At 31.5% G+C, this 24395-nt stretch overlaps 1 protein-coding gene across 1 annotated transcript in view; it reads right to left on the minus strand.

The window, feature by feature from the left end:
* Positions 1 to 1147: 1147 nt before the first annotated feature.
* LOC127707509 (uncharacterized) overlaps positions 1148 to 24395 on the minus strand; it is a 38158-nt gene continuing 14910 nt past the window's right edge. The window contains exons 4-8 of the mRNA XM_052212087.1: positions 21880 to 22206; positions 17004 to 17306; positions 10668 to 10721; positions 3165 to 3240; positions 1148 to 2860 (exon numbers count right to left, since the gene is read on the minus strand). Coding sequence (XP_052068047.1) covers positions 2137 to 2860; positions 3165 to 3240; positions 10668 to 10721; positions 17004 to 17306; positions 21880 to 22206 — 1484 coding nt within the window. The 3' untranslated portion in view covers positions 1148 to 2136. The remainder of the gene's footprint in view (positions 2861 to 3164; positions 3241 to 10667; positions 10722 to 17003; positions 17307 to 21879; positions 22207 to 24395) is intronic.

A 24395-nucleotide genomic window follows, 5' to 3' on the forward strand; every position in this document is an offset into this window, starting at 1 on the left:
AAATATGATAGTTTACGCTGAATAAATTTAGATGTATTTTGACTGATATAATGTGATCTACCTATCAATGGATCAGTAGACTTTTATTAACGAAAGTTTGCAAGCTGTGCCATAGGTTTTAGAAATCACTTTGTCCAGATTTATGGCGGTGATGTATTGTTAATTAAGATGGGATTCTTTGTTGTCATGAACATTAATCATGGAATTAATTAAAAACGTGCTATCTTTCTAATAAATGTTGTACTGAATTTTAGATAAGTTTTAATTTTAAGTATTAAATAGCCTGCATAGTTTAACAGTAGATTTACATTCTCACCCTGTAAAATGATATCGTTTCTAATTGATAAATACTTGATATTCTACAAACATACCGAGATGGTTCATCTTTTCTAAAACGATCATTTGGGATAATCATTTTCTAAAGAATTTCGGCGTTCTTCTAGATAAGACAGAAAAGAGGAGGAACTAAGGTACCATGGAGACATCCAGAAAAGAGCTTAAGACGAACAATAGCAAAACATATACCGATTTAATGTTATTTTTATTAAGTAACGTTATCTATTCAACATTTTATGCACCAACATTTTGATACCAACACATGATAATTCTAAAAGAAGAACAAAAGAATATTGTTAAAAATACAATCACACTGTGATTGCCATCACTATTTAGAAGTTGCATACTTATACAAATACATAATAGCTTGTGTACTTTTCTCCTACAATATATATCAGTCTTTATTCCTTTTTTGGAGTGGGAGGAGGTGTGGTCAAAATATCTCTTGGTTTCCACGCCAAGAATTTACTTCATATGAACGAGTTTGTCATTATCCTTTAATTATTGTTAAAGCTGAAACTATAGTATTTCAAAGTTTTGCCATATCAGTTAATGTCCATTTAAACCGTAAAGGAGTTTTTTTTTGTGTGTCGTATGCAAACCTGGTGATTTGATTAAACAAATTGATACTCACGAAATAAACGAAATTACGAAATTTGTACACGTGGCGTTAAAGTGCATTTAATTTATGTAATGCTTGGTATGCACATATATCTTCTCCAAAATGTGATATATAATAAAAAAAATATCTATGAATCTGTATTATTCAAAGACACGAAAATGAAGGAAAAATAATAGCTATGACAGTATCAAGTTTAAACAAGGCTTTTATTCAACTCAATAAAACAAGATGTAATAAAAATACAAAAAAGAATATAATTATGTAAGTAGAAAATGTAAAGCTCAAGTCAACAACGAATATTAGTAATTGTACTCTATGAAGCAAATAAAACCCCGTTCTTTTTCAATGTTTAATTAAGCATTATTTTTATTTAGGGTTTAAAATAAACGCACGACGTGGTAACTATAAATAAGGGAGATAAGATATGAACGTGTCAACGATATGGACAAATATTTGTCTGGCATTTATCTTTATCAAATGCATGACTTTTTTGTATAATAACTTATGTTTCCTTTTTCGTAGGCAGTTATCACCAAGCTTTCTGTGATACATTAAAATGAATGCAGAAAAGTAGTGGCTATCCTTTTCATATTGCAACTTATGTAGACTGTAAGTTGTTGACACCCTCGCTGTTTGGTGTATGGAAGATATTTGTTTCATTCGCTATCGTACCTTATCTCCTCATTCTTATAGTATTAAACATCTAAATACATGTCGATTCCATGATCATTATCTTCAATTATTACCATTAAATCTAATAAAAAAACTCTGTATTGCTATATTAGAATATATGCCATTAGTATAAGTTTTTAAGTAAAATGAAATTACGTTCCAAATAAATTTGAACAGTGGCTATCCTTTTAATATTGCAAAAATGTTGATATATACACATATGTAGACTGTAAGTTGTTGACATCCTCGCCATTTGGTGTCTGGAGGATGTTTGTCTGTCTCATTTGCAATCGTACCATACATCCTTATTCTTATAGTATTAAACACCTATATACATGTATATTTCATGATCATTATATACATCAATTACCATTAAATTTAATAACAAAATTATCTGTATTGCTGTATTAGAATATAAGCATTTTGTATAAGTTTTTAAGTAAATGAAATTATGTTCGAATAAATTTGAATGCAGAATTTATATGCTACTTGTATTTTGCATGAGTTCAAGTCGTTGATGAGATATCATAATCATCTTCAGTTTTTTGTCCAATACAATGATCATATGTGTCTTCTCTCTCTTCGGTATTTCTTTTGTAACTTCCGGAATCGTAAACAGTATCCACGGCATGGTTATAAATATTATCCTTTGGTTCCTTATGACGATTATCTCCTGAATGATCGTAGGCTCCATCATTAGATAAATCATATTGATCATCATCGGCAATTTTGTTCCCAGTATCCCTAACAGGCTTTGCAAACTCATAATCTGTATGAGTATTAGAAAACGTTGTACTATTCCAATCTGTGGCCTTTGGATCCAATACCATATAACTGTCTGCTGTTGCAGTCTTGTTGTCTATATTCCCATTAAAACTTGTTTCAGCTGTAGGATCAACGATTGCATATTCATCGTCATTTGACATGTGATTGTCTGCAAATGTTTTATCCCGACGGACTGCATTTGTAGATCTCTGAACTCCTTCTTTATATACATAACCATCGGCTGCACTGACGTTGTTGTATTTGTGTTGAACATTATTGATCTGAGTACTTTCGTAACCATTGACACTAGTATTTGTACTTTCAAGTTGGTCATATGTGCCATCATTTTGCATATGGCTGGAATGACTCACTGTTTGTGGTAAAGCTATATCTTGACTCCCAATATAGTCTTTTCCGCCGAGATTGTTTTTCAATTTTTCTCTGGGTTTGCTCTTTAATGTATGCCTTTAATATACATTACGTATAGAACTATTTTTGTATTCTGGTTAAATAAATTATGTATGAATAAGTCCTGTCTATATTAAAAAACATGTAAAAAGGGTAAATTTTGCTATAGATATAATGGCTGTCCGTTAAACATGTTAAAGGTAAGAATTTGTATTGCGATAGATATCAGCAACTATTATTCGTACAAGAAAACTTCTCGCATATAAACTGAATTTCTATATAACAAAGAATCAAATATTACGTCGAACATTTCAAGAAGGAATATTTGACATCCTTAAACTACAATTTTATATAAACGTACCTTCTTAATAGAACAACAATAAAAATAACAGCACATGCTAGTAATAAACCACCAATAACCAAGCCTACAACTAAACCTGCAAAATGTAAAAAAAAAATCACATCACATGCTATATTGTGTAATAACTCAATGTTTAGTTTTTCTATGTCGTGTTTTGTGTACTGATGTATGTCTTTTCGTCATTTTTTTCTTTTTGTCAGTTTGTTTTCGACTCATGAATTTGAATATCCTTTTGGTGTCTTTCAACTCCTTTTATGAACACCGTAAACATATTTGTTTATTCACATCTTTTTGTTCTTTTACATTTAAATTGTTTCACACAATCAGAACCAATGACCAATGCCAATACAAACAAAAATGTAATGCACATTCTGCTATCCCTGATATACCTATCGGGTCATGAACTGTTTTTTTACTCAGTTTATAGATATAGTTGACATTGAGAATGAATAAACATGGTTTTCGTTACTCTTTTCATCTATTTAAAATTTAATCTCAAAATTGTTAAGTCCGATACATTTTATTATTTTGTGCTGTGGTACCAAATGCCAATACTAAAGCTTTAACTTTGATTCGTGTAAATGAAATATAGAATACGATTGGTATGCATTTACTATACATACATATTGTATCTTTTTTTGAAAGTCTTCCAGCCTTTAAATCCGAAATATAAAGCATGCATGAGCCTTTGGTTTAACGTTTCAAAGTTCTACAGAAACAACCAAAAAACGTATATGAAATAGTTTCCGCTTCACTAATAATCCATGGTGTTGATTTGGATGAAATGCATGATTAGTTATAACCGTTGATAAGGCATTATACAAAGGATGCGGAAGATACGAAAAGGGATAACAAAACTTACATGTCATCACCATGGCAAAAACTGACAAACGACGAAAAGAAAGCGAACAAACTACCAAACAAACCGGGATGATCTCAGTTACTGATGAAGGGAAATCAAATACTCATGTGGCACCCTTCATGTTGCTTACATAAGTACAGAGTCGGTGATGACAAATTCCAGAAAGGAAGACGGGATTGTTGTTGCAACAATTGGAACCTATTCATCGTCCTCTGAGAAACAGATATTCCATAACAGTCAACAACTCGGAATGGCGTCCGTAAAACTTTCAAAGGGATAACTTTAATTTTACCACTTGAAATCCTTGGTTCAGTAGATTCCTTGTAAACAAGCAGTAATAATCTTTCAAGGAAATGATGAGAAAAAACTCGTTCAAACTGCGTAATATCGAATAAACTCCAATTGCAGGCGCTGCTGGAATGTTGCTACGTAGACATGGAAAGTTTACAATTGGGAATCTAAAATCATCTCCTGTGTCGTAAAGTGTTGTGCTCAACCTACCTTTAATGTTTACTTTCAAATATAAGTCTAGAAATAAAGTCGATTGTGGTATCCTTTATTTCAATTTAAATTGGACCAATGTGTTAAACATAGTCAATCAACCATAAATTATTTAGTATGAGGACATCATTTATATAGCGAAATAGTAAGTTTAAGGATAATAGTAGCTTCCTTTACCAATCATAAGATGCTTCGGTATGAAGTCTGTCTCATATAAATAATGGGGAAAAAACTGAATTTGTAAATGTCTCTTTTCTAATCATCAGACATTATTAAATTTACAAACAATCTAAATGTACTCATTAAGTCTCAAATGGTTATAAACGACAGAATATAATGGTTTGAAATGGGAAAAAAAAGGTTACAAGGACACATACAAGACCGTAACCAAAAGGTACAATTAATTCAATTCCACCGTATACAAATATTTATAGAGAAATTAATTTTTGATTGGTTGAAACTATTTCACGTGACATTTGAAAAAAAGCCTTCATATTCCCCTCTGAACACCGGGACTACCTTGTGCGACGTTAACCGCGTTTAATTAATGTTAATTTTCGAATGTTTTTAAATTGGGATAGTATAGTCAATTATGTAACACATGTAATTATGACATAAAAACAAAACAGAAAAACCTTTGAACAGAACTGTTCCTGTCGTGTTTAGTTATTAAAGCAATAGGATATGAAAAATTGTATATAAATTAATATTTATTGTCAGGAAGTAAAAAAAAAGTATAAACAGCGCATACAATTCATTTCCTGTAGCTTAGAGAGATATGCCTATATGTTCATCCCCGATAAATCATATTTACCTCAGCCGATGTCATCGGGAAATATTAGTTTTTTTGGGTGAAAAAATTTTCATACCTTCATAACACAAGTGGAACACATGTTTACTCTGAAAATCTCAAAATACCAAACAGAAAACTAAAGCAAAAAGAAAAAGAAACACTTCATCAGACTTGGGCTCAATAATGTCCATTCACTCATAACATTAATTAAATAGTAAAATAACAAAAATACCGAACCCCAAGGAAAATTCAAAACTGAAAGCCCTTTATCAAATGGCAATTTTTTTTTAAATATAATCAAAAGTGCCCAAGAAAGAGACAGAATACACTAAAATTGACAATAAGTAAAAGTCGTATAAAAAACTGGCAGCAACATGAAGTATAAATTTGGTAATAAGTGAGATTCGGGGATGTCAGAATCGAGGAAAAGAGGAAAGTGGGTACGACAACTGTTGCATGCACTTTGTCAAATGCGAGAAAGTGATTCCATAATGGTCAATAAAATCACGATGCAGCATTTCTATTAATCCCAAAGGAAGAGGGAGGTTTCCGGTATCATGGGGGCAATACAAAATAATAAATCCAGTAAACAGACAATGCCATGGTCTAACTGAAACGAAATACGACAAAAAGACAAATGACAAGGTTGGGACAGACAAAAATAAAGATTTGTAAAATGTGCTTTCCTCCCAAAGAAAAATACCGGAATTAAGCACATTTATTCCGGAAGGCTTGGCTGCCGTTGTATTACTCTATAGGTTGCACTTTGTAAATACAGCTGTTTCACCAACCACGCTGTTTTGGGGAGATATATAATGGTCATAGATATTTTGTTTTGTTTACGTACTGGTTCCCAGATATGATCTCTATGTTTCATCTCATAGATACATTACTTGAGAATGTTACCAGTATAAATACACATGGATAGCGGTCAAATTGAACACAAGCAGTGGGATATCCAGTGAGCGAAAACAAAAGAAAATTCACTCTTCTTATGATAGAGTCGAGAAAGTCAATAATAAAACAATACCGGTGACGATACTGATCAAAAGTTATTTCAAAATAATAACTATACCCCCGCTTTAAAAAAGGGGTGTATACTGTTTTACCTCTGTCTGTCCATCCGTCCGTCAGGCCATCCATCCATCCGTCAGTCCATCCATCCATCCGTCAGTCCATCATAAGTCAGCTATACCGTGTGATGCGTTTTCAGATTCATCACTCAACAACTTCCTGTTTACCCTACACTTGTATCATTTTACACATGAAAGCCAAGTTGAAAATTTTCGTCACTTTTTTCTCAGGAACTACACTACAAGGATTTCTGAAATTTGGTTTCAGGGTTTATATAAGTCAGCAATACCGTGTGATGCGTTTTCAGATTCATCACTCAACAACTTCCTGTTTACCGTCAAGTATTTGGGCGGGGGTATCATCAGTGAGCAGTAGCTCACAGTTTCACTTGTTGTAGATTTTAAAGAAATTATTTGTTAAAATGTGTTATTAGAAATATACATGCAAATACACGATGTTTTATGTTCAGTATTTATCAAGATAATTGCTTTAGAAGCTTGTGAAACTGAAATTTAAAAAACTGCCAATCTTTGCTGCATATTGATAAAAAAAATTGGAAAACATCATGTACATACAAAATCGAAAGATCTTTCATTCACAAATTTTCTGAGTGTTCCAAAAAGCCCTTAGCATGTTACAATTCCCAAAACTATGCTTATTTTTATACATCTAAGTTATCGAGCACACCGGTCTGCTCTTGTCACATGTACATACAATAGAGAACTATTGTCTTTACGTGAATATAAACATTTAAAAGTCTGTCTGTGCTGGTTAAAAAATTAAAGATAACTATTTTTACAAGGTAGGTATCTTTCTACTATTTTGTATACAGTGTTAAGAAAAGGTTCTCTTGAGTTTTGTACAAGTATTTGCGGTCTTCTCGATCTATTCACATTCAATGTATTACATCGATATAAGGTCTGTTTGATTTTGCTTAGTAACTTAATTTCAAAAGTGCCAATCTTATTATGTTTATTAATCGATTCCTTTGGTATTTTTTTCCCTGACTTTCTCTAATCTAGCTGTATATATATATACGAAAAATTAGCATGTTCCAGACAGGTATACAGACATTAAAAAAATAAATTGGAGTTGCTACTCCAGGAATTTATTCGCATAGCATCATTTTAAACCAGTTTTACACCAAGCTTCTATAGCCTGCTGTACTCGTCGTTTGCAACTTAAGGAGGAAAATGATAACATTGAGTGGAAGTTTTGTTTTTATTTCAATTTATTTCTATTTTTACTATTTACCAGAACATTTTTCCGTTAATTCATAATTGATAGCGTCCTTGCTAAAATGGGAAAAACATTGAGAAGATCTGGTTTTCAGTGTTTACAGGGGAGGTAATATTTTGTCACTAAATTTCCCACTGCAAGTGGAAGGGAGGAGTTGTACAGAATTTAAGTATAAGCTTAGACGTTTGGCATATAAATGTTGAAAGTATGCATTACAGCCCTATGTTTTGATCTTTGGAAAAATAATAGTGCATATGAACTTTCCATTCTAGGATATAATTTTTTACGAAACTTCATAGTAAAAGTGCCACAGTTTTAGCCGTAAAAGGAGTTCCTTAAAGGGAAAATACATTGTCTATAATTACAAAAGTGCAACATATACAGGTAAAAATAAGTCGAACTCGGAATAATACAATCGAGAAAAAGGACCAAAATATGGTTATAACAAGTGGAACATATCCGTCGTCATCTGAAAAAAAGATTATCCATAAAAGTCAACCAAATAAAAAGTAAGATAACAAAAATACCGAACTCCAAGTAAAATTCAAAACGGAAAGTCCCTTATCATATGGCAAAATCAAAAGCTCAAACACAGCAAACGAATGAAAACAAATTTCATATTCCTGAATTGGTACAGGCATTTTCTTAAGTAGAAAATGGTAGATTAAACCTGATTTTATAGGTAGCTAGACATCTCACTTGTTTGACAGTCGCATACAATTCCATTGTATTGACAACAATATGTGAGCAAAACAAACAGATATGATAGGTAAATATAAAAAAATGAGGTACAGCAGTCAACATTGTGTTATAATTCTATAATCTTATAGAACCAATGCTATGTGTTATTGTGTAAAAATACCTACGGATAATCATCAATGTTTGCATAATCGAACTTATAAAACTGGGAACAAGTCGACTGAAAAAGCCTTTGAAATATTGGAAAAATGTTAAAAAGCCTTCGGTTGCAAAATTAACCTCGATAAAACAAAATGTGTTTTTTTTTAAAAGGGGAAAATAGAGCTATTACAAAAATAACTTAGATCAAGGCTTTCATAAAAGATTGAAGGGTGCACCATAGTTATAACAATGATATCAGGAGAATATGTGATACAAAATTGGCATGATAAAAAAAACTGTTTTCACGTATGAAAAGCAAGCAATTTTACAGAGATAAAGTAATGATCATTTAAAAACAACTTAGACTTATATTGTGATACCCTGTTGAAATGAGGAGTAATCATGCCATGAATGTGAAAGAGAAATAAACATTGATTCTGTGATTTCTTTTGGGGCTCAAAGGGGGAAACATTGTTGAAAAAAAAAAATGTGTGGATGAAAGCTTAGGGGGATCAAACTGATCAGTTTGGAATGTTTCATAAAAATAAATCATATAAAACTAGTTTATAGAATATAAGACAGTCCAACATAATGATTGAATGTAATTGCCAAATACTGGCTGAAACACTTTCACAAAAAATACTTTTTTATTTAACTGTAAATTTCTAAATTTGAATTTATATTATGCCCCCTTTACATACAGGCATTTTTCTAACGAGTCCTTACGGATCGCACAAATTCACGGATCATAACGATTTAGTAACTTTTAAGACCAATTTAAGAGTTGTTACAAGTATTGACGATTTATAAGGGGAAATTACGAGTTATTACGATGTATTTATTGCAAAATTACACGATTTTTTACAAGATGTCAATAACTACGAGCAACTTACAGGCATTTTACGAGCTTTTCACAGATTATTACGTGTATGTTACGGAATATAAACATTCATCGAAGCTGTACGCGTTAGTTACGACCTGTTAATGTGTTGTTATGAAATGTTATTAGTTAATTACCGGTACCTACATGTCCTTACGATTTTGCATGTTTTGTACGTTCCAAAAATCATAAACAATACTCAAGGATACGTAAATTATACCTATCTTTTCGTATATTACTCGTAACTAATCGTACAGTGCCCGTAATAACTCGAAACAATCCGTAAAGCCATCGTTAGAGGACCCAAAAGAAATTATAAGCTACATATAAACACTCGTAATAATCCGTAAATTCGGATGGTTACAAGTTATTGAGAGCGGTTTAAACTTACGATTGTTACGAGTTATTTACGGAAAAATCAATCCATGGAATACCGTAAAAAAATTTGCTTCTCCTTTCATGAATCCTAAAGAGTGTCTGCGAGTTCCAATGAGTTATTCCCGGATACCAGCGATATATTTACGGATGCATGCGATTTGTTACGAGTTGGCGATCCGTAAGGACTCGTTAGAAAAATTCGTGTGTGTAAAGGGGGCATCAGGTAGCTAAAAATTCTACCAAATATTGATTACTGTTATGAGCTTCATAATGGAATTACCGAACGTTCCAAAAATAGTACTCTTGAAGAGAAATTATTTGTAAGCAATAACACAAAATGGAAAGGAAACCTTTGTACTTCCCTATCAGTACCACATCGCCAAAATTGAAGATGTTTGGAATATCGAAACGGAAACCGTTTATAATAATCATTTGCAATCTCTCTAACAAATCTGAGAAATGTAAAATAAAAGCAAGGACCCCTATTTCAGCTGTCCTGGGCTATTTAGAATTGATGTATTCCAGGTGATTTGAAATAAAAGATGTTGTTCATGTGAGAAAAATTGCGAAAACTGATCTAACCGTATATTCGTACCTAACAATTTGCCTCTAAAGCTTTTTCCATTAGTGATTGAAAGTAATAAAGAAAAAAACTGTCAGTTAACTAAGGAAACTAAAATTACAACTTAACGAAAACTGTTAATAAACTCAAATTTCTGTTTCGTCATGACTATGTCGTGTAAACTATGCAGACTTAAAATTTAATGGCGAAGTACGTTAACCTACTACACTACAATTCAATTTTAAACACATGAGAATAGGATGCATGGCCAGACTGGTAGTTTGTCGAAATGAAATGTACAAATAATTTGAATTAATATACGTTTCTTGAAAAGAGCAACATTGCTGGATTTTTATGTATTTATTCAGCACTACCTGCACTTGAATCTCCTGTGGTACTATATGACGAGACTGTAGTCGTTTTCTCATCTGAAAACAAACAGTTTATTTGAATATTTTTAAGATATCGCTACATAAATAATATTTGGAAGACATGGTAAAATGAACATGCCTATTGAAATATGACAAAATGGTTATCATCATTTTGATACAAACGGAACTATTCTACATGTAATACGTGTAAATATCTTGTCGAGATTCCAGTCATTTTCCAAATATTTCTGTTTTAATAAAATATGTAATTGCAAAACATTTCGCGTGCATTAAATTTAGCTACATTTATATGGTAGAAGGCATATCTGTACAGCTATTAAATTATGTTATAATGTAAAAAGATATTTCATCAGACTTCAAGCAAAGTATGCGAACTTGCATTAGATCTCCTGTGTTGGAATTGCAGAAAATGGACTGCAAACTTCACTTTGATTATTTGTATTTCACATCAAATGACGTATTTGAAATATTTTAATTGTATTTGATCGAGTTTATCCAGTCTAGTTGAAATCAGTGTCTTTATGACATTCTGAACTAATGATAATTATTGAATTTGCCAGAAATTGATAAAAATTAAATTTCAGTAAAAAATGAATAACAGACCACCCCATGGACCCAAAAAGACGAAATAGCAATCAGCAGTCCATAAAAAAGTAAACAGAAAACTTATATCAAATTGAGCAACAGGGGCCAACAAATATCGGGTCTGATCTCGTGTTCCCTGGCAGAATATCATATCCTGCTCCATAACAGTAAGAGATCAGTCACATTCGGAAATACGTCACATTCGGTTATATCATGGTAGAAAATATGTAGATGAGATGTTGGTGACGACAATTGGAACACATCTCTGGTCATCTGGGACACACATATTTCAAAACTGTCAATCAAACCACAATGCAACATTTACAGTAGAAAGTAGAAAGATAAAGAAGTTTCTAGTATCAATGCAAGGTGGACAATGAAAAACACATACAATGATCTAAGAGAAAATTGACGAAAGGAAAAACAACAATAACAAACGCTACTCAGAACGCTACCGATCAAGTAGCTCGTATCCAACCCCCTAGCCCCCACCAAAAAAAAATCCAAAAAAGAACGCATGCACTCCGGCAGGGTAGTCAGCTTCTGACCCACTGATCCATCCATTGATGCAGTAACTTTCTATCAATGAAATCAAGGTAGAAAAAACAACCCCTGGAATATTGTACCAACTTGGAGATATATACTGGGATGTTCCTACACACAAAGAAAAGTTCGCCATGGGACAATGAAACCAATTCTTTTGACGTAAAATTACGTTCCTAAACGGCCACATCATCAACTTCTTAATGTAAATCAAGATATGATGCAGACTTAAATGTATCTTGGGTATCTATATTTCGAGTGCATTGGGATAGATTCATAATCACCAAATTTTGAATAATTATGTGAAATGATATCTTCTATTTTGCTGGACGTGAATGAAGTAGCTGATGCCAGGTTTTTGTCACTTTTCTTGTAAAGGGTAGTGAACCGATGTTCAAATCTCGTAAATCGATTTAGAGAGACAAGTCATTAATGTTAACGGTACCATGTAAATAAACTCGTCATAGATACCTTGATGAAAATATTGTACGCCAAACGCGCGTTTCGTCTACAAAAGACTCACCAGTCACGCTCAAACCAAAAAAGTAAAAAAAGACCAAAAAAGTACGGAGATGACCATTGAGGACCAAAAATTCCTGGATAGAAAATCCTTAGTATTTCGAAAAAATTCTAAAGTTTTTTAATTACTTAAGTTACATTCATGTTTTACACTAATCATTTTGGGGTCCTTTATTGCTTGCTTATATATAATTGTTTACTTTTTACACTTTGTGATTTGGATGGAGAGTTGTCTCATTGGCACTCATACCACATCTTTTTATTTACAACACTGAAGTGCAGACAACTACTAACTGCAACAGATGTTCATTTAACAATTAAAAACTCTTCAGAGATATTCGAGGCCAAAATACTTGAAAATCCAAAGCATAATACAAACGATAAAGCGTTAATAAAAAATATGTGACATAAGGTAAAGTCACATCCGGTCAAGGAATCAGCGCTTTACCCGAGGGAGATATAGTCCAAAATTTAAAACGATTTTCAAAATGTATAACAGCAAACGTCAATCAAGCATTAGCAATAATCACTACAAAAGTCAAAAAGTCTGAAAAGACCAGTTTTTGTCTGAATTTGCATGAATTTTTACTCGACATTCTTAATTTGTCTGAATAATTTTTAAAAATTCTTGACATAGTATGAATTTGTCTAATAAGGTTCTTGATTTTTCTTGACAAGTGTCTTGACAGTATGAACATTGTCTTAAAATTTCTCGACACTTCCTGTATCATCTGATAAGAGTCTGGATTAGTCTCGACCAATTCTTGACTGTCTTAAATTTGTCTCGATCTGTCTTGACATATTCTTGACATTCCTAATAATGTCTGAATATGTCTCGACATATTCTTGACATTCTAAATAATGTCTGAATATGTCTCGACACATTCTTGACAGTCTTAAATATGTCTTGACACTATCTCAACAGTATAAATTTCGCCTGAAATGTGAACAGACTTATTCTGCACTGTTTATGACATTCTATTGCTGTTATATAATCCTTTTTATTATGGCTAAACTAAACTTTGAAGAATCAAGGATTAATTTGGTATATATAGTAAGATACCCTTTTGGTGCAACTAGGTTGTAATACCCTGAATAATCCCCCATGTAGTTTAATTTTGATTTATTTTTATTAAACATTTAAGTAATTGTTTTCACTTGGAATATAAGTAGAAGGTATTGACAAACAACATTTAGATTTTTGCCGTTCGCAAAACTGCCAGTCAGTCAAATTTGCTTTACTAAAATAGGTGTCTTGTATCTCTTTTGGACCCCACAATTCATCTTTTGGGTTTGTGTAGCTAAAAAAAGAAGGGGGGGGGGGGGGGGGGGGGGGGGGGGGGGGTTTCGTTTAGGTCAAAGAATTTGTTCCAATCTTGATTCAAAAACCTTATTCATTTTTTAGAACAACCCAAAAACATTTTTCATTCAAATTTGAGTGTTGAATTTTATAATTTTTTTATCAAAAATAAATATTAATAAATAATAAAAAAAACTCCTTCCTGAAAAGAAAACAATGTTTAGATCTATATTATGCATGTCTTTTTGAGAACCATTTCTATAGAAATCATTGATGGGACCCATTATAAATACATTTTTTTTATTATTCCTGGAGTAGATAATAATTTTCTTTTAATCTTTGGGAATTATTCAATTTGTTTTTATGTTAAAATAATTAACTTCATAATTTTGATGAGGAAAATCCATTTCAATTCAATTTTTTTTTCATCAAAATGATGATTTTCATTTTCATCTATCAACAAACTTTTTAAATTGTAGTGGCATGGTCGGTCAACTGATAAGTTGTATGGCTGATTACAGGTAAAGCAATAACTTCTATTTGACAGTTGCGTGTACTCTGGGGTGTGGAATACCTTAATTTTATGGGGAACATCCTGTCCATGTGTAATACTTAATATATTCCAACAGATGACATTACACAAATTTTTCTTCTGTTAAATGAATGATTTGTATATCATCATAATTTGCTATTTATATAAACCACATTTTGGTATAATAATTATTTACCATATCAACATTGAATATTATGAATGTAGAATGAAATATGTCTACAGTATGATTGGTTTGAATCATTTAATTATAAGATTTAGGAATCAAAATTTGTAATTATTTAAAAACCCACATTGAAATTGTTTTATATCAACACAACCACATTTGAATTTTTTTATACTTTAGATTTCATAGCCATATTTGCATTTGTAAAAATATTTATATACCCAAATTTTCAATTATTTTACATGCCCAACTTTTATTTTTGTTGTAAAGAAGTGTAACTTGAAACAACAGTATATCATATAAAGAGAAATAAAGATTAAAGTTATATCATGAATATTGGTCATAATTTGTAAAACTCAGAACTGTCAAGTAAATTTACTTTAAATTAAAATGATTTAAAATGTTCAGAATATGTCAAGCCATACTGAGAAAAAATAAGAATGTCGAGAATATGTCGAGAAATTTCAAGACAGTATTCAAATGTCAAGAATTTGTCAAGAAATTTTAAGACCATATTCAGAATGTCGAAAATATGTCGAGTAAATTTCATACAAATTTAATATAAATGAGAATTTGTCAAGAAAAATTAAGACACAAGTCATACTTTTGGAGAATGTCGAGTAAAAGTTCATGCAAATTAAGACAAAAACTGGTCTTTTCAGACTTTTAGACTTTTGTAGTGAATATGCATGCGTGTACCAAAGTACTGGCTACTGGGTTTGTGATACTCTCGGGAAATAAAAAATCTACCTACAGAAGCACCAATTGTACTATATTAAATGCAAGGGAACGCACCAAGGGAATCGAATGAACACCAAAAGGAGCAAACTTTGAAGCGTTCTATGGACTTCAACGGTCTTGCAATGTTTATAAGATTTTGAATATGAATGTTAAATAGCAGATACAACAAAATCTTTATATCGGGGAAATGGTTTCAATTCCGTTTTACGTTTTTACAGTGTTAAAATATACCATACATACAGGTTCACACATAACACATTGAGTTGATCCATAGATGTACGACCGTTTTGTCCGGATCGGACAAATAAGTATCCTATATAAAGTAGAACAATATGAAGTAAAAACAAATGTTTTAAGTCAGTGAGCGGTTAATCCGTTCTACCGTGATAAAATGTACCGAAAATTAAAAAAAATATATACATTCAAACCAGTGAGGTGCGAAATTTTGGTTAACGGTGAAGACCTTACTGTGATATTAAAAAGGACAGCAATAAAAACACCCATTCTTTGCTGTCGGTTTTGTTAAGTATACATATAGTGATTTTGCATTATGAACTAATACACTATATCCTTTTATTTTCCATAAGATAAAACATGAAGTATATATTACTTTCATTGACATTTCGATAATACAAAAATACGTGAAATGTATTGATACATTGAATCGAATAGGTTAAAGGAAGTAATACAATAAAGTTAGCATAACAAAGTAATCTCGCGGTCAGGTTTGCTAATTCTTTTGAATTTAATTTTGATGGTTCATCAATGTCCGCTAAAGTTTTAAGATTGTATCAGCACGCAACGGGTATTAAGTCTACATCATACATCTACATACAGCGTTAACACTGCAACGCGATGCAAGGGGGTAAATGGTCTTTCCTAAGCATTATTGGTTTAAATGCTAATTATTTTGGAAAGAATAACTAATCGCGTATTCGTTGGTTTAATTGAGCGATCCTAGATTATCTACTTGGAAAATATCTACGCAATTATGCACAATCGTCTCACGAATGATACTATATGTACTTAATTAAGAACAGAATAATCCAATCAATAATTTCATTAACACCTTGTCAGTATATGATTACAAAATACATTTTATAATTGTAAAGAAAACACATTTACAAAGGCGTGATGATAAAAGTCACTACTGATGATTGTAACTAAACAATTTACTGATAATCACCACAGAGTTTTTTTTCTTTTTACGAATTATTAACATGTAAATTGTTCCAGGGGAGAGTCGGTTTTGCAACTTTTTGACTAACAGTACTGTAGACAAAAATATTCGCTTTGATGGTACCAGTTTCGTGGAATGATTATGACAATTTTAGCCCAATCTGAAGCCATATGCAAGCTGTAGTTTTAACCGGAAGATTGGTCTTTTCAAAAAATGAATTTTAAAAAGAATTTTAACAGGAAACGAATTTGAAGAGATTATTTTGGTAGTCGATATTTTGGTTTTACCGAGCGATACTCGAGTATTCGAATACTCAATACTTGTTGACAGCCCTTCTTATTACCGATTGTTGAAGCCTTCATCTTTATAATGGACTACGTTAAATGGTCCAATTGTGAGTTGGTTTCTATCTAATTTTTTTATCTTTGGGGTAACCCATAATTGGAATAACATTTCGTCAGTTTCAATTTTATTTCAAGGTTACATGAGTTATTTAAATGAAAAGATCATTAAAATCAAAACTTTACATTAAAATGGCATTTCATCGATACAATTTTCGATTTCATATAATAGGTCTGCTTTATTGTTCTGTAGATAAATATATTTGATAAAATAGAAATTGTTCGCAAGAGACCATTCTTGCGTTTAAGCAAATCCCGGTAATGTACACTACCGGCGCCTATTTGAACACATGTAAAAAAAGTGTCGATAAAATATTGAACAATACTACTGACCTGTACATAGATATGTGATTAATATCTTCTTTTTGAAAGTAAAACATTCATAATTGTAATTCCAAATTAGTGACGTTAAATCAAACTTGCAGTTGCTGTACAAATACGTTGTTCTGCAAACATGAGCTAAGTTCGGTACAATTTCATTTTCCATACCAATGCACTCCTTTCCATTATTTGAATTTGTAAAAGATGGGTACAATGTTACATCTAAACTTTCATTTTGCAAGTAAAATGTCGCACATTTCTCTATTTCGTTTTGTTGATAGATGTTTAAACACGTTTGATTGAATGCTTTATCCTCTGAAATGAATATACAATGCTTTATTTATTGAACATATAATACAGTTTTGTGTTTTTTCCTTACGATCATTATACGTAGAAATAAAAATGAAAACAACACGTTAAACATTTATTGCGTCCGAAGGGCTTTTGTGGATTTGCCTTCATCCGGAACGCTCAAATCCAAATATTATTTAACCAAGGATGTAAAAAAACCAAAACAGTTGATGAGCTATATGACCAAAAAGGACCTTAAAAAATAGCTAACTTCATTTAAGGTCAACTTTGTCTGAGGGAGTTTAAAACTTGGTTTCTTATATTTTCTAAATTTATCAAAGGGCAATTTTAGAAAGGTTTGTTATAAATCATGTCAGTACCGAAGTACTGACTATTGAGCTGATGAGCTGATAGAGGAATATAAAGCTTACAACTTGACAATCGTATCAGGCATTTTGTTTTATATTTATCAGAAAATGACGTTAAATGTATCAATATCGCCTCTTCTTTTATGCCATATTATTTCTTTTTGTAGCTCCCTTTCGGGCATTTATTTGCTTTTTCAAATTCAGGAAAATGTGCTTTAATGAGTGTTTGATTAAGGGGTTTGACTTGAGTTAGTGTATGTTATTGTTAAGAGCCCCCACCCGAATTTATGTTTTGATAATGCATTGTGTATACATTTTATATAAATGTATATGGACATATTATAGTTTTTCATATAACATGTTGTTTTATTTCTGCATTTTTTACTAGTCCAATGAGTTTGAGTCAGACAGTGCAATAAAAACTTCTGAGATAGAAGTTAATCTACTGGTTTAGGCTCGGCCCCTTCGTTAACAAAACGATGCCAGATGAAAATGATTTTGTGAGAATTTAAAAATATGATATCTGTATTTCAATTCTTTGAAATAAGGGACCTGATACTCTACTTTCGGTTTAGAATAGTATATTGCGGTGTCATCTGATAGCTTACTTTTCACTAATTCCAATTATATTTGGTTTTTATGCCAATTCCTTTAGAATGAGGAAGTTTCTTCCGGATATAAAACGCTACGTCCTTTGTCGTATAAGAGCTTTCAATACACAGAAAATATATTTTCCTATATACATATTTTTTGGGTAATGAAGATAATTGCTACGTCCGGTTTCAACCGATAGTTTACTTCACACTGATTCTAAAAATGAATGGTTGCTTTGTACTTTACATGAAATGCGAATTAAAATGGCTACTTGTAATTTCACAAAGTCACTTCCAGTTGAAATTTTTCAGGGCTATTTGTCTTTCTACCTAACGCAAATGACCTTATGGCTGATGATCCAGTATGACGTTTTCGCAAATGTGAAAATCTAGAACGTCAAATTAACATTTGATCGAACCTCAATTTCAAGGTTAAAGTAATGGATCTCAAATCGTTAGACCTTAGGTCTGTACAATGTATGTTTAAGAGCGTGTCTTACCAAACATCTTATGTTTTATATTCTAGGAGATAAAAGTCCTATACAAATTCACCACAGCACTATGACCTAAAAAAAATTGTGATGCGTCGTGCCTCAACTTACAATTTACCAGATACCATATACCGATAACTTTAACGGTTTCTTTGGAGTTGCAATAACAAGTATAGTTTTAAATTTGAAACATGACCATGACTTTTCTGGTTGTCACTGTGGACCAAGGACCTCATACCAAAAGCCATTATGACTGTATGACTTGTAGTAAATGAGGAACATCAACATATCACTCACGTCATAAACAAAAGGACATACATATTTTGTCATGATACCTGAACGATTAGGTTCAAATTCATTGTACAACAGACCATCCTTAGGAAGTAAAGAACATATTGAGAAAAGCTTTCAAATAGAAGTAATAATAAGAAAAACGGGGATAAAAATCCCCTTTAGGAAGTACTAGTATTTTGTTAAAGAGAGTTTGTTTATAAAGCGCAAAAACTGTTCAATATCAGATACCAAACATATTTTCGACATGTTGCGAAATAAAAACGGCGGAAAGTAAGCTATAAAACAAACAAGTGTTCAGTTAACAATTCAAGGTACCAATGATCTCAAATCTTCCTTTTTTAATTTGAATACAAAATAGTAACTCTAGCGTAAATGAAAATGTCTAGTGTCGGAAGATATCTTATCTGAATCTGATTTTAAAAAAATCGTAGTTTATAATACCTTTTTTACTTAAGGAAGATCTCTAGAGAATAACCGATTTTCTGTTAACTTCAAGTCTCTTCTGATGGTTTATTATAGCTTATTTTTCACGTATTCCTAAAATATATGATTTCTTTTAACTTTTTGATTGAAATAAAAGAGAAAATTTATAAAAAAAAATGTGATTTCCGGTTACATTAATTTGTTAAGTTACTTTATAGATATGATTATAGGTGCGTTTGCAGGAAATTAGTGCAAACTTGATACTTTCAGTTTACAAAAGGTCACTTTCGCATGCCTTTTTCGAAGTCTCATGTTTCTTTACTAAAGACAACATCCACATTCATGGTTTATCATGTACCAGTATAATGTTAAAGCAAAGGATAATATCTATAACGTGAAATTGTTCTTTTATCTTGATCCCAATTCTGATGTCGTAAAGTACGAAACTCAAATCAAAAGACCGTAGATCTCTCAAGTGAATGATTAATTAGTTAAATTAGTCAAATCAAAAGACCGTAGATCTCTCAAGTGAATAATTAATTAGTTAAATTAGTCAAATCAAAAGACCGTAGATCTCTCAAGTGAATGATTAATTAGTTAAATCACCAATATAACCTTTAAATATTTCAGTAAAGAAAACTCCATTTGAATGTGAACGTACCCCTTCAATAAAAAAATTTCACTTACGATATATCGCAGGTTACAATTTAGTTAAACATTTTTCGTAGATATCTAAAGCGGTTTTGAAACGTATACATTACAAGGAAACGCAAAAAAATCGGAACATAACCTTGACCTGTGACATAGATCTTATATTTGTTTTGTGAACAAAAGACCTCACATAAAAGACCCTGCAGCCTTTTTCACAAAAAAAAACTTAAGAGTAAAATACTCGTAAGTCATACACATTTCAGTATAACTTACGATCAATTTTTAATCATAAGTTTAATTGTGAAAAGAGTCATTTGGTATCTTTCACTTAATGTATATTAGACCTTTCCAACTAAAATTTGAATACATTGTTATGAAAAGGAGTTTGAAAAAAGTACCTTTCGATTTAAAAAGTCACTTCCGATTTTTATTTAAAATATCATGAAGAAAGGGCTGTAAATTAAGACCTCAGGTCTCTGATGTTTGAGGTAAATGAGTTGTATCACCATACTTATTATTTAGACTTTCCGAGGGAGGTAACCCCTATTTAATGCCACCATAATCTTTCGACCAGCATATTTTCAGTTACATTTCGCAAATAATAATTTAGTAAACATTTTCGTGGATATTTAATAAGGCTTCTGACGAGTGAAAATCGCAAGCTAAACGTGAGATTGACCCTTAACCCTGACACCATAATGTTTTGGTAGAACTAGAAAAAAATATGAACGGATCGGACGGATACATATATAATGAAATTCGTTTGTGAAACGAACTCCGAAGTATTAACATGCGATAAACTCGGACCTCTATGAAAACACCTTTACTAGATATTATGTAATCAACTATGTGGCAATAACATATTAAAAAATATATAAATTACTATCATTTTTTTTTTATTTCATTAAAGGTTCTTTTATTTTTCTGCTAAACAAATTACATAATTGCAGAATAATGAAATGCTCAGAATGTTTCAATAATTCTGAAAAGAGATGAAATGCTATCATTTGAAATACGTACCTTATTTAGCAAACATGCATTTTGATACCACTCGATGAGTTAGTGTTCATGTAAATAATATAACAGTGAAGATACTTAAAGCTTTGTTTGTGATGTACCAAGAACAAACAGTTAACATAATTTTGAAAAGGCTTAGGGAGCAACCATTTAACTTCAAAAGGGGGAAAAGGGGGGGGGGGGGGGGAGGGGGGGATGATGTTTTTTTGTCTGAGTCATTTTTTTTTTTAGTTTTTAAACGCTATCAATCAAATTATTTTTTTCAAAATTTAACACTATAAGGTATGGGGGAAATCTGGATTCAGTATATATTTTTTTGGCATCTGCTTGACCACAATATTTTTTTTTCATCAAATTGGGGAATAGAATATTTTTTTTTAGGAAAAACAATAACCCCCCCCCCCCCCCCCTCCTAGTTCCCTTAGCCACTGTTCGGATATACGGTTACCGTAGTGATTAACGACCTTGACTATCCATTTGACACTCGCAAAGTTGGTTCAGATCGGTACTAAGCATTAACAATACGTATCTGTGAGTGAGTGCAGTTACTAAAAGCTAGTTCATATATAAACTAAAAAATAAGAACACCTCTTGGTGTAAAGATATCAATGCAGTTTAAAATTCGTTAAGAACTTACAAACTTTACAAAAATAAATAACGTGAATGTAGAAATTTGTTTTGTTAATTGTATGGATAAACATGGTCCTTAATATGATATAGTTTGGAATTATCATATGGCTTTATCATAAATATTCCTTACCAATGCAAGAACCCTGTGACAGGGAAATATCATCGAATGAAATACTGCCACGTTGTTTCAAATAACCTTCAATGACAATGATATCATTATATGCTATATCAATAGAAACCGTCTTTTCCTTCCATTTATCTCCTGAATCGCCATAGATAGATAGGATGTTTCTGAACTTGACATCAGACGTCGTGTATAACGTAAGATTATTCCAAGTGTTACCAATCATATAATACCAGAAAGTTAAGCATATAGGTCCTGTTAATTCAATCGGCTCACTCTCTAATCGCCCTGTACCAGAACTTTCAGATTCAAGATGAAAAAAGGATCCTTTTGCTGAAATAAATCAATCCGTTTTCAAACTGTCAACTCATACACATCTCCCTGTTTCTTACTCATTTATTTCTTTGTTTAATTTTATTTTAGATAACAAATTGTAATTCTATTCCCTTTTTATGTCAATTGTTGTCTAATTCAGGATAGTAACACAGTTTACATATCTTTTTTCCTACTGAACATTTGTATTTGTCTTTTTATCGACTTTCTGTACCCAATAAAGGTCAAAGTAAAACATTTTTTTATATAAAATTCAAAATTTGGAATTTTCATCAAACATAGAACAAATAATGTCTTTCTGACAAGGCCCGATTTGGTGATGTTACATTTTACAAAATCTACCCGAATTGTTTTGTAATATAATCCTCTCAGATCGGTGCTAGGGTCGTCTTAAACTTGCAGTGAGGTGAGCGTTTTTTTTTTTGGTTCCGTGTTGAAGGCCTCACTGTGACTTTGAGATGACCAAAAGCAATAAAAGCACTGTTCCTTTGCTTTTTGTTTGTTTTTTGCTGTGCATGTACTGATTTTGTGTCATTGATGGATATCGTTTTTCTATAATAATAATCATATATAAAAATTCATATTAAAGACAAGACAGTTGAAATCATTAATAAAAGAAAGAATGTATTTTTTCTTAAATGTTGACCTAGGAAGAACCAACTTACATGCAATTGTCCATATTAATACTTAAATGATAATACAAGTACATGCATATAAAATTTTTTTTTTTTTTTTTTTTTTTTTAACACTCAAATTGATACTTTATTGCACAACTTGCTGTTAACAATAACACTTGATGTACAGCATTCCATCAAGTATCCCTGTTAATAGTGCCACCGAATATCCAGGGAGAATATTCAGTAGAATTAACAAAAAAAAATTCTATCAATATCTAAATAAATAAATTGCTATTACAAATAGTTGTTTTAAATAGTCTACTACAAAATATGTTAATTTTTTCTATATAAAATACTATATATTCATGTAACATTACACACGTTATCACAAAAGTTCGTCAATATATTACGGAATTTATCACTATTTATTTCGGAATGAGTTTTTGTATACTATCTTAAATGTTCCAGAAACTAAATGCGGTCACTGGTCGATGACCTCGCACGTTTTTTGTGCTTCAAGTTGGGATTTACACAATTCTGCAATGTTTTGTAATTTGGAATAAAAATACGAAAAGGTGAGATGTTTTAATTATATGTTTTTATCTGTTATAAATCAAATGATTTGAAATAAATGTGTTATTTATTTGACCTACATAACGTTATGAACAATTGAACATGATCCCGTGTCGTGACCTTAAAATACCTATCAGCTATTTTGTAAACATACACATACTTGAATTTTCTGAAGTCATATTCGTACTACACACACACAGACAGATTCAAACATCCAAGATACACACACAAAACTCCTTCATAGTTGCATGTTTTATACATTTTAAGCATCACATTTGAAATTATATGCAGATAGGCTATAAAATATTAATTGCCTCAAATTTTCAAGAATAACATCAAATTCTGTACACTTAGTTACTATATCTGCCCAGTAACATGGTATTAGTTATATTGTTCTTTATTTTTACCCCTTTTTCTTTATTTCTTAGCCAATTATTTTGAAGCAAATAAAGTATCCACACCCATATATACATACTTGTACAATGTAGACACACACACCAACACACACACCAACACACACACACACACACCAAGTACAGATCTTTTCATATATATATTATAAGTAGATTATAAGTACTTGTATACCTTAACATTTTAGGTATCAGGTGCATTTATAAGCACATTGACAGCATATTGATGTTACAAAATACTTTATGCTACATGTATATTTTCACATTTCTATAACATTACCTTAGTTTTTTCTCAAAATGTTATACACTTTTGTTAATAAACAATTTATCTTCATGTTTACCAAACTATATAATTCTACTATATTATTTATTTCATATTTAAATATTTTCATTGTATCTACCCATTTAGATTTTTTATTCGAAACATAGTGTGCCTTATAGACTGAAAAGAACATTAAACTAAGCAAATGATTAAGTGCAAAGTAAGCTTTATCATTAATTTTGTATCCTATGACAAGAGAACGGAGACTTATAACATGTTCTTCCATGCCAACTCTTTTGAGTAAATCTTTCATTGATTTCCAAAATA

The sequence above is a fragment of the Mytilus californianus genome, unplaced genomic scaffold (genome assembly GCF_021869535.1).
Source record: "Mytilus californianus isolate M0D057914Y unplaced genomic scaffold, xbMytCali1.0.p SCAF_7, whole genome shotgun sequence".
Taxonomy (NCBI): Eukaryota; Metazoa; Mollusca; class Bivalvia; order Mytilida; family Mytilidae; genus Mytilus; species Mytilus californianus.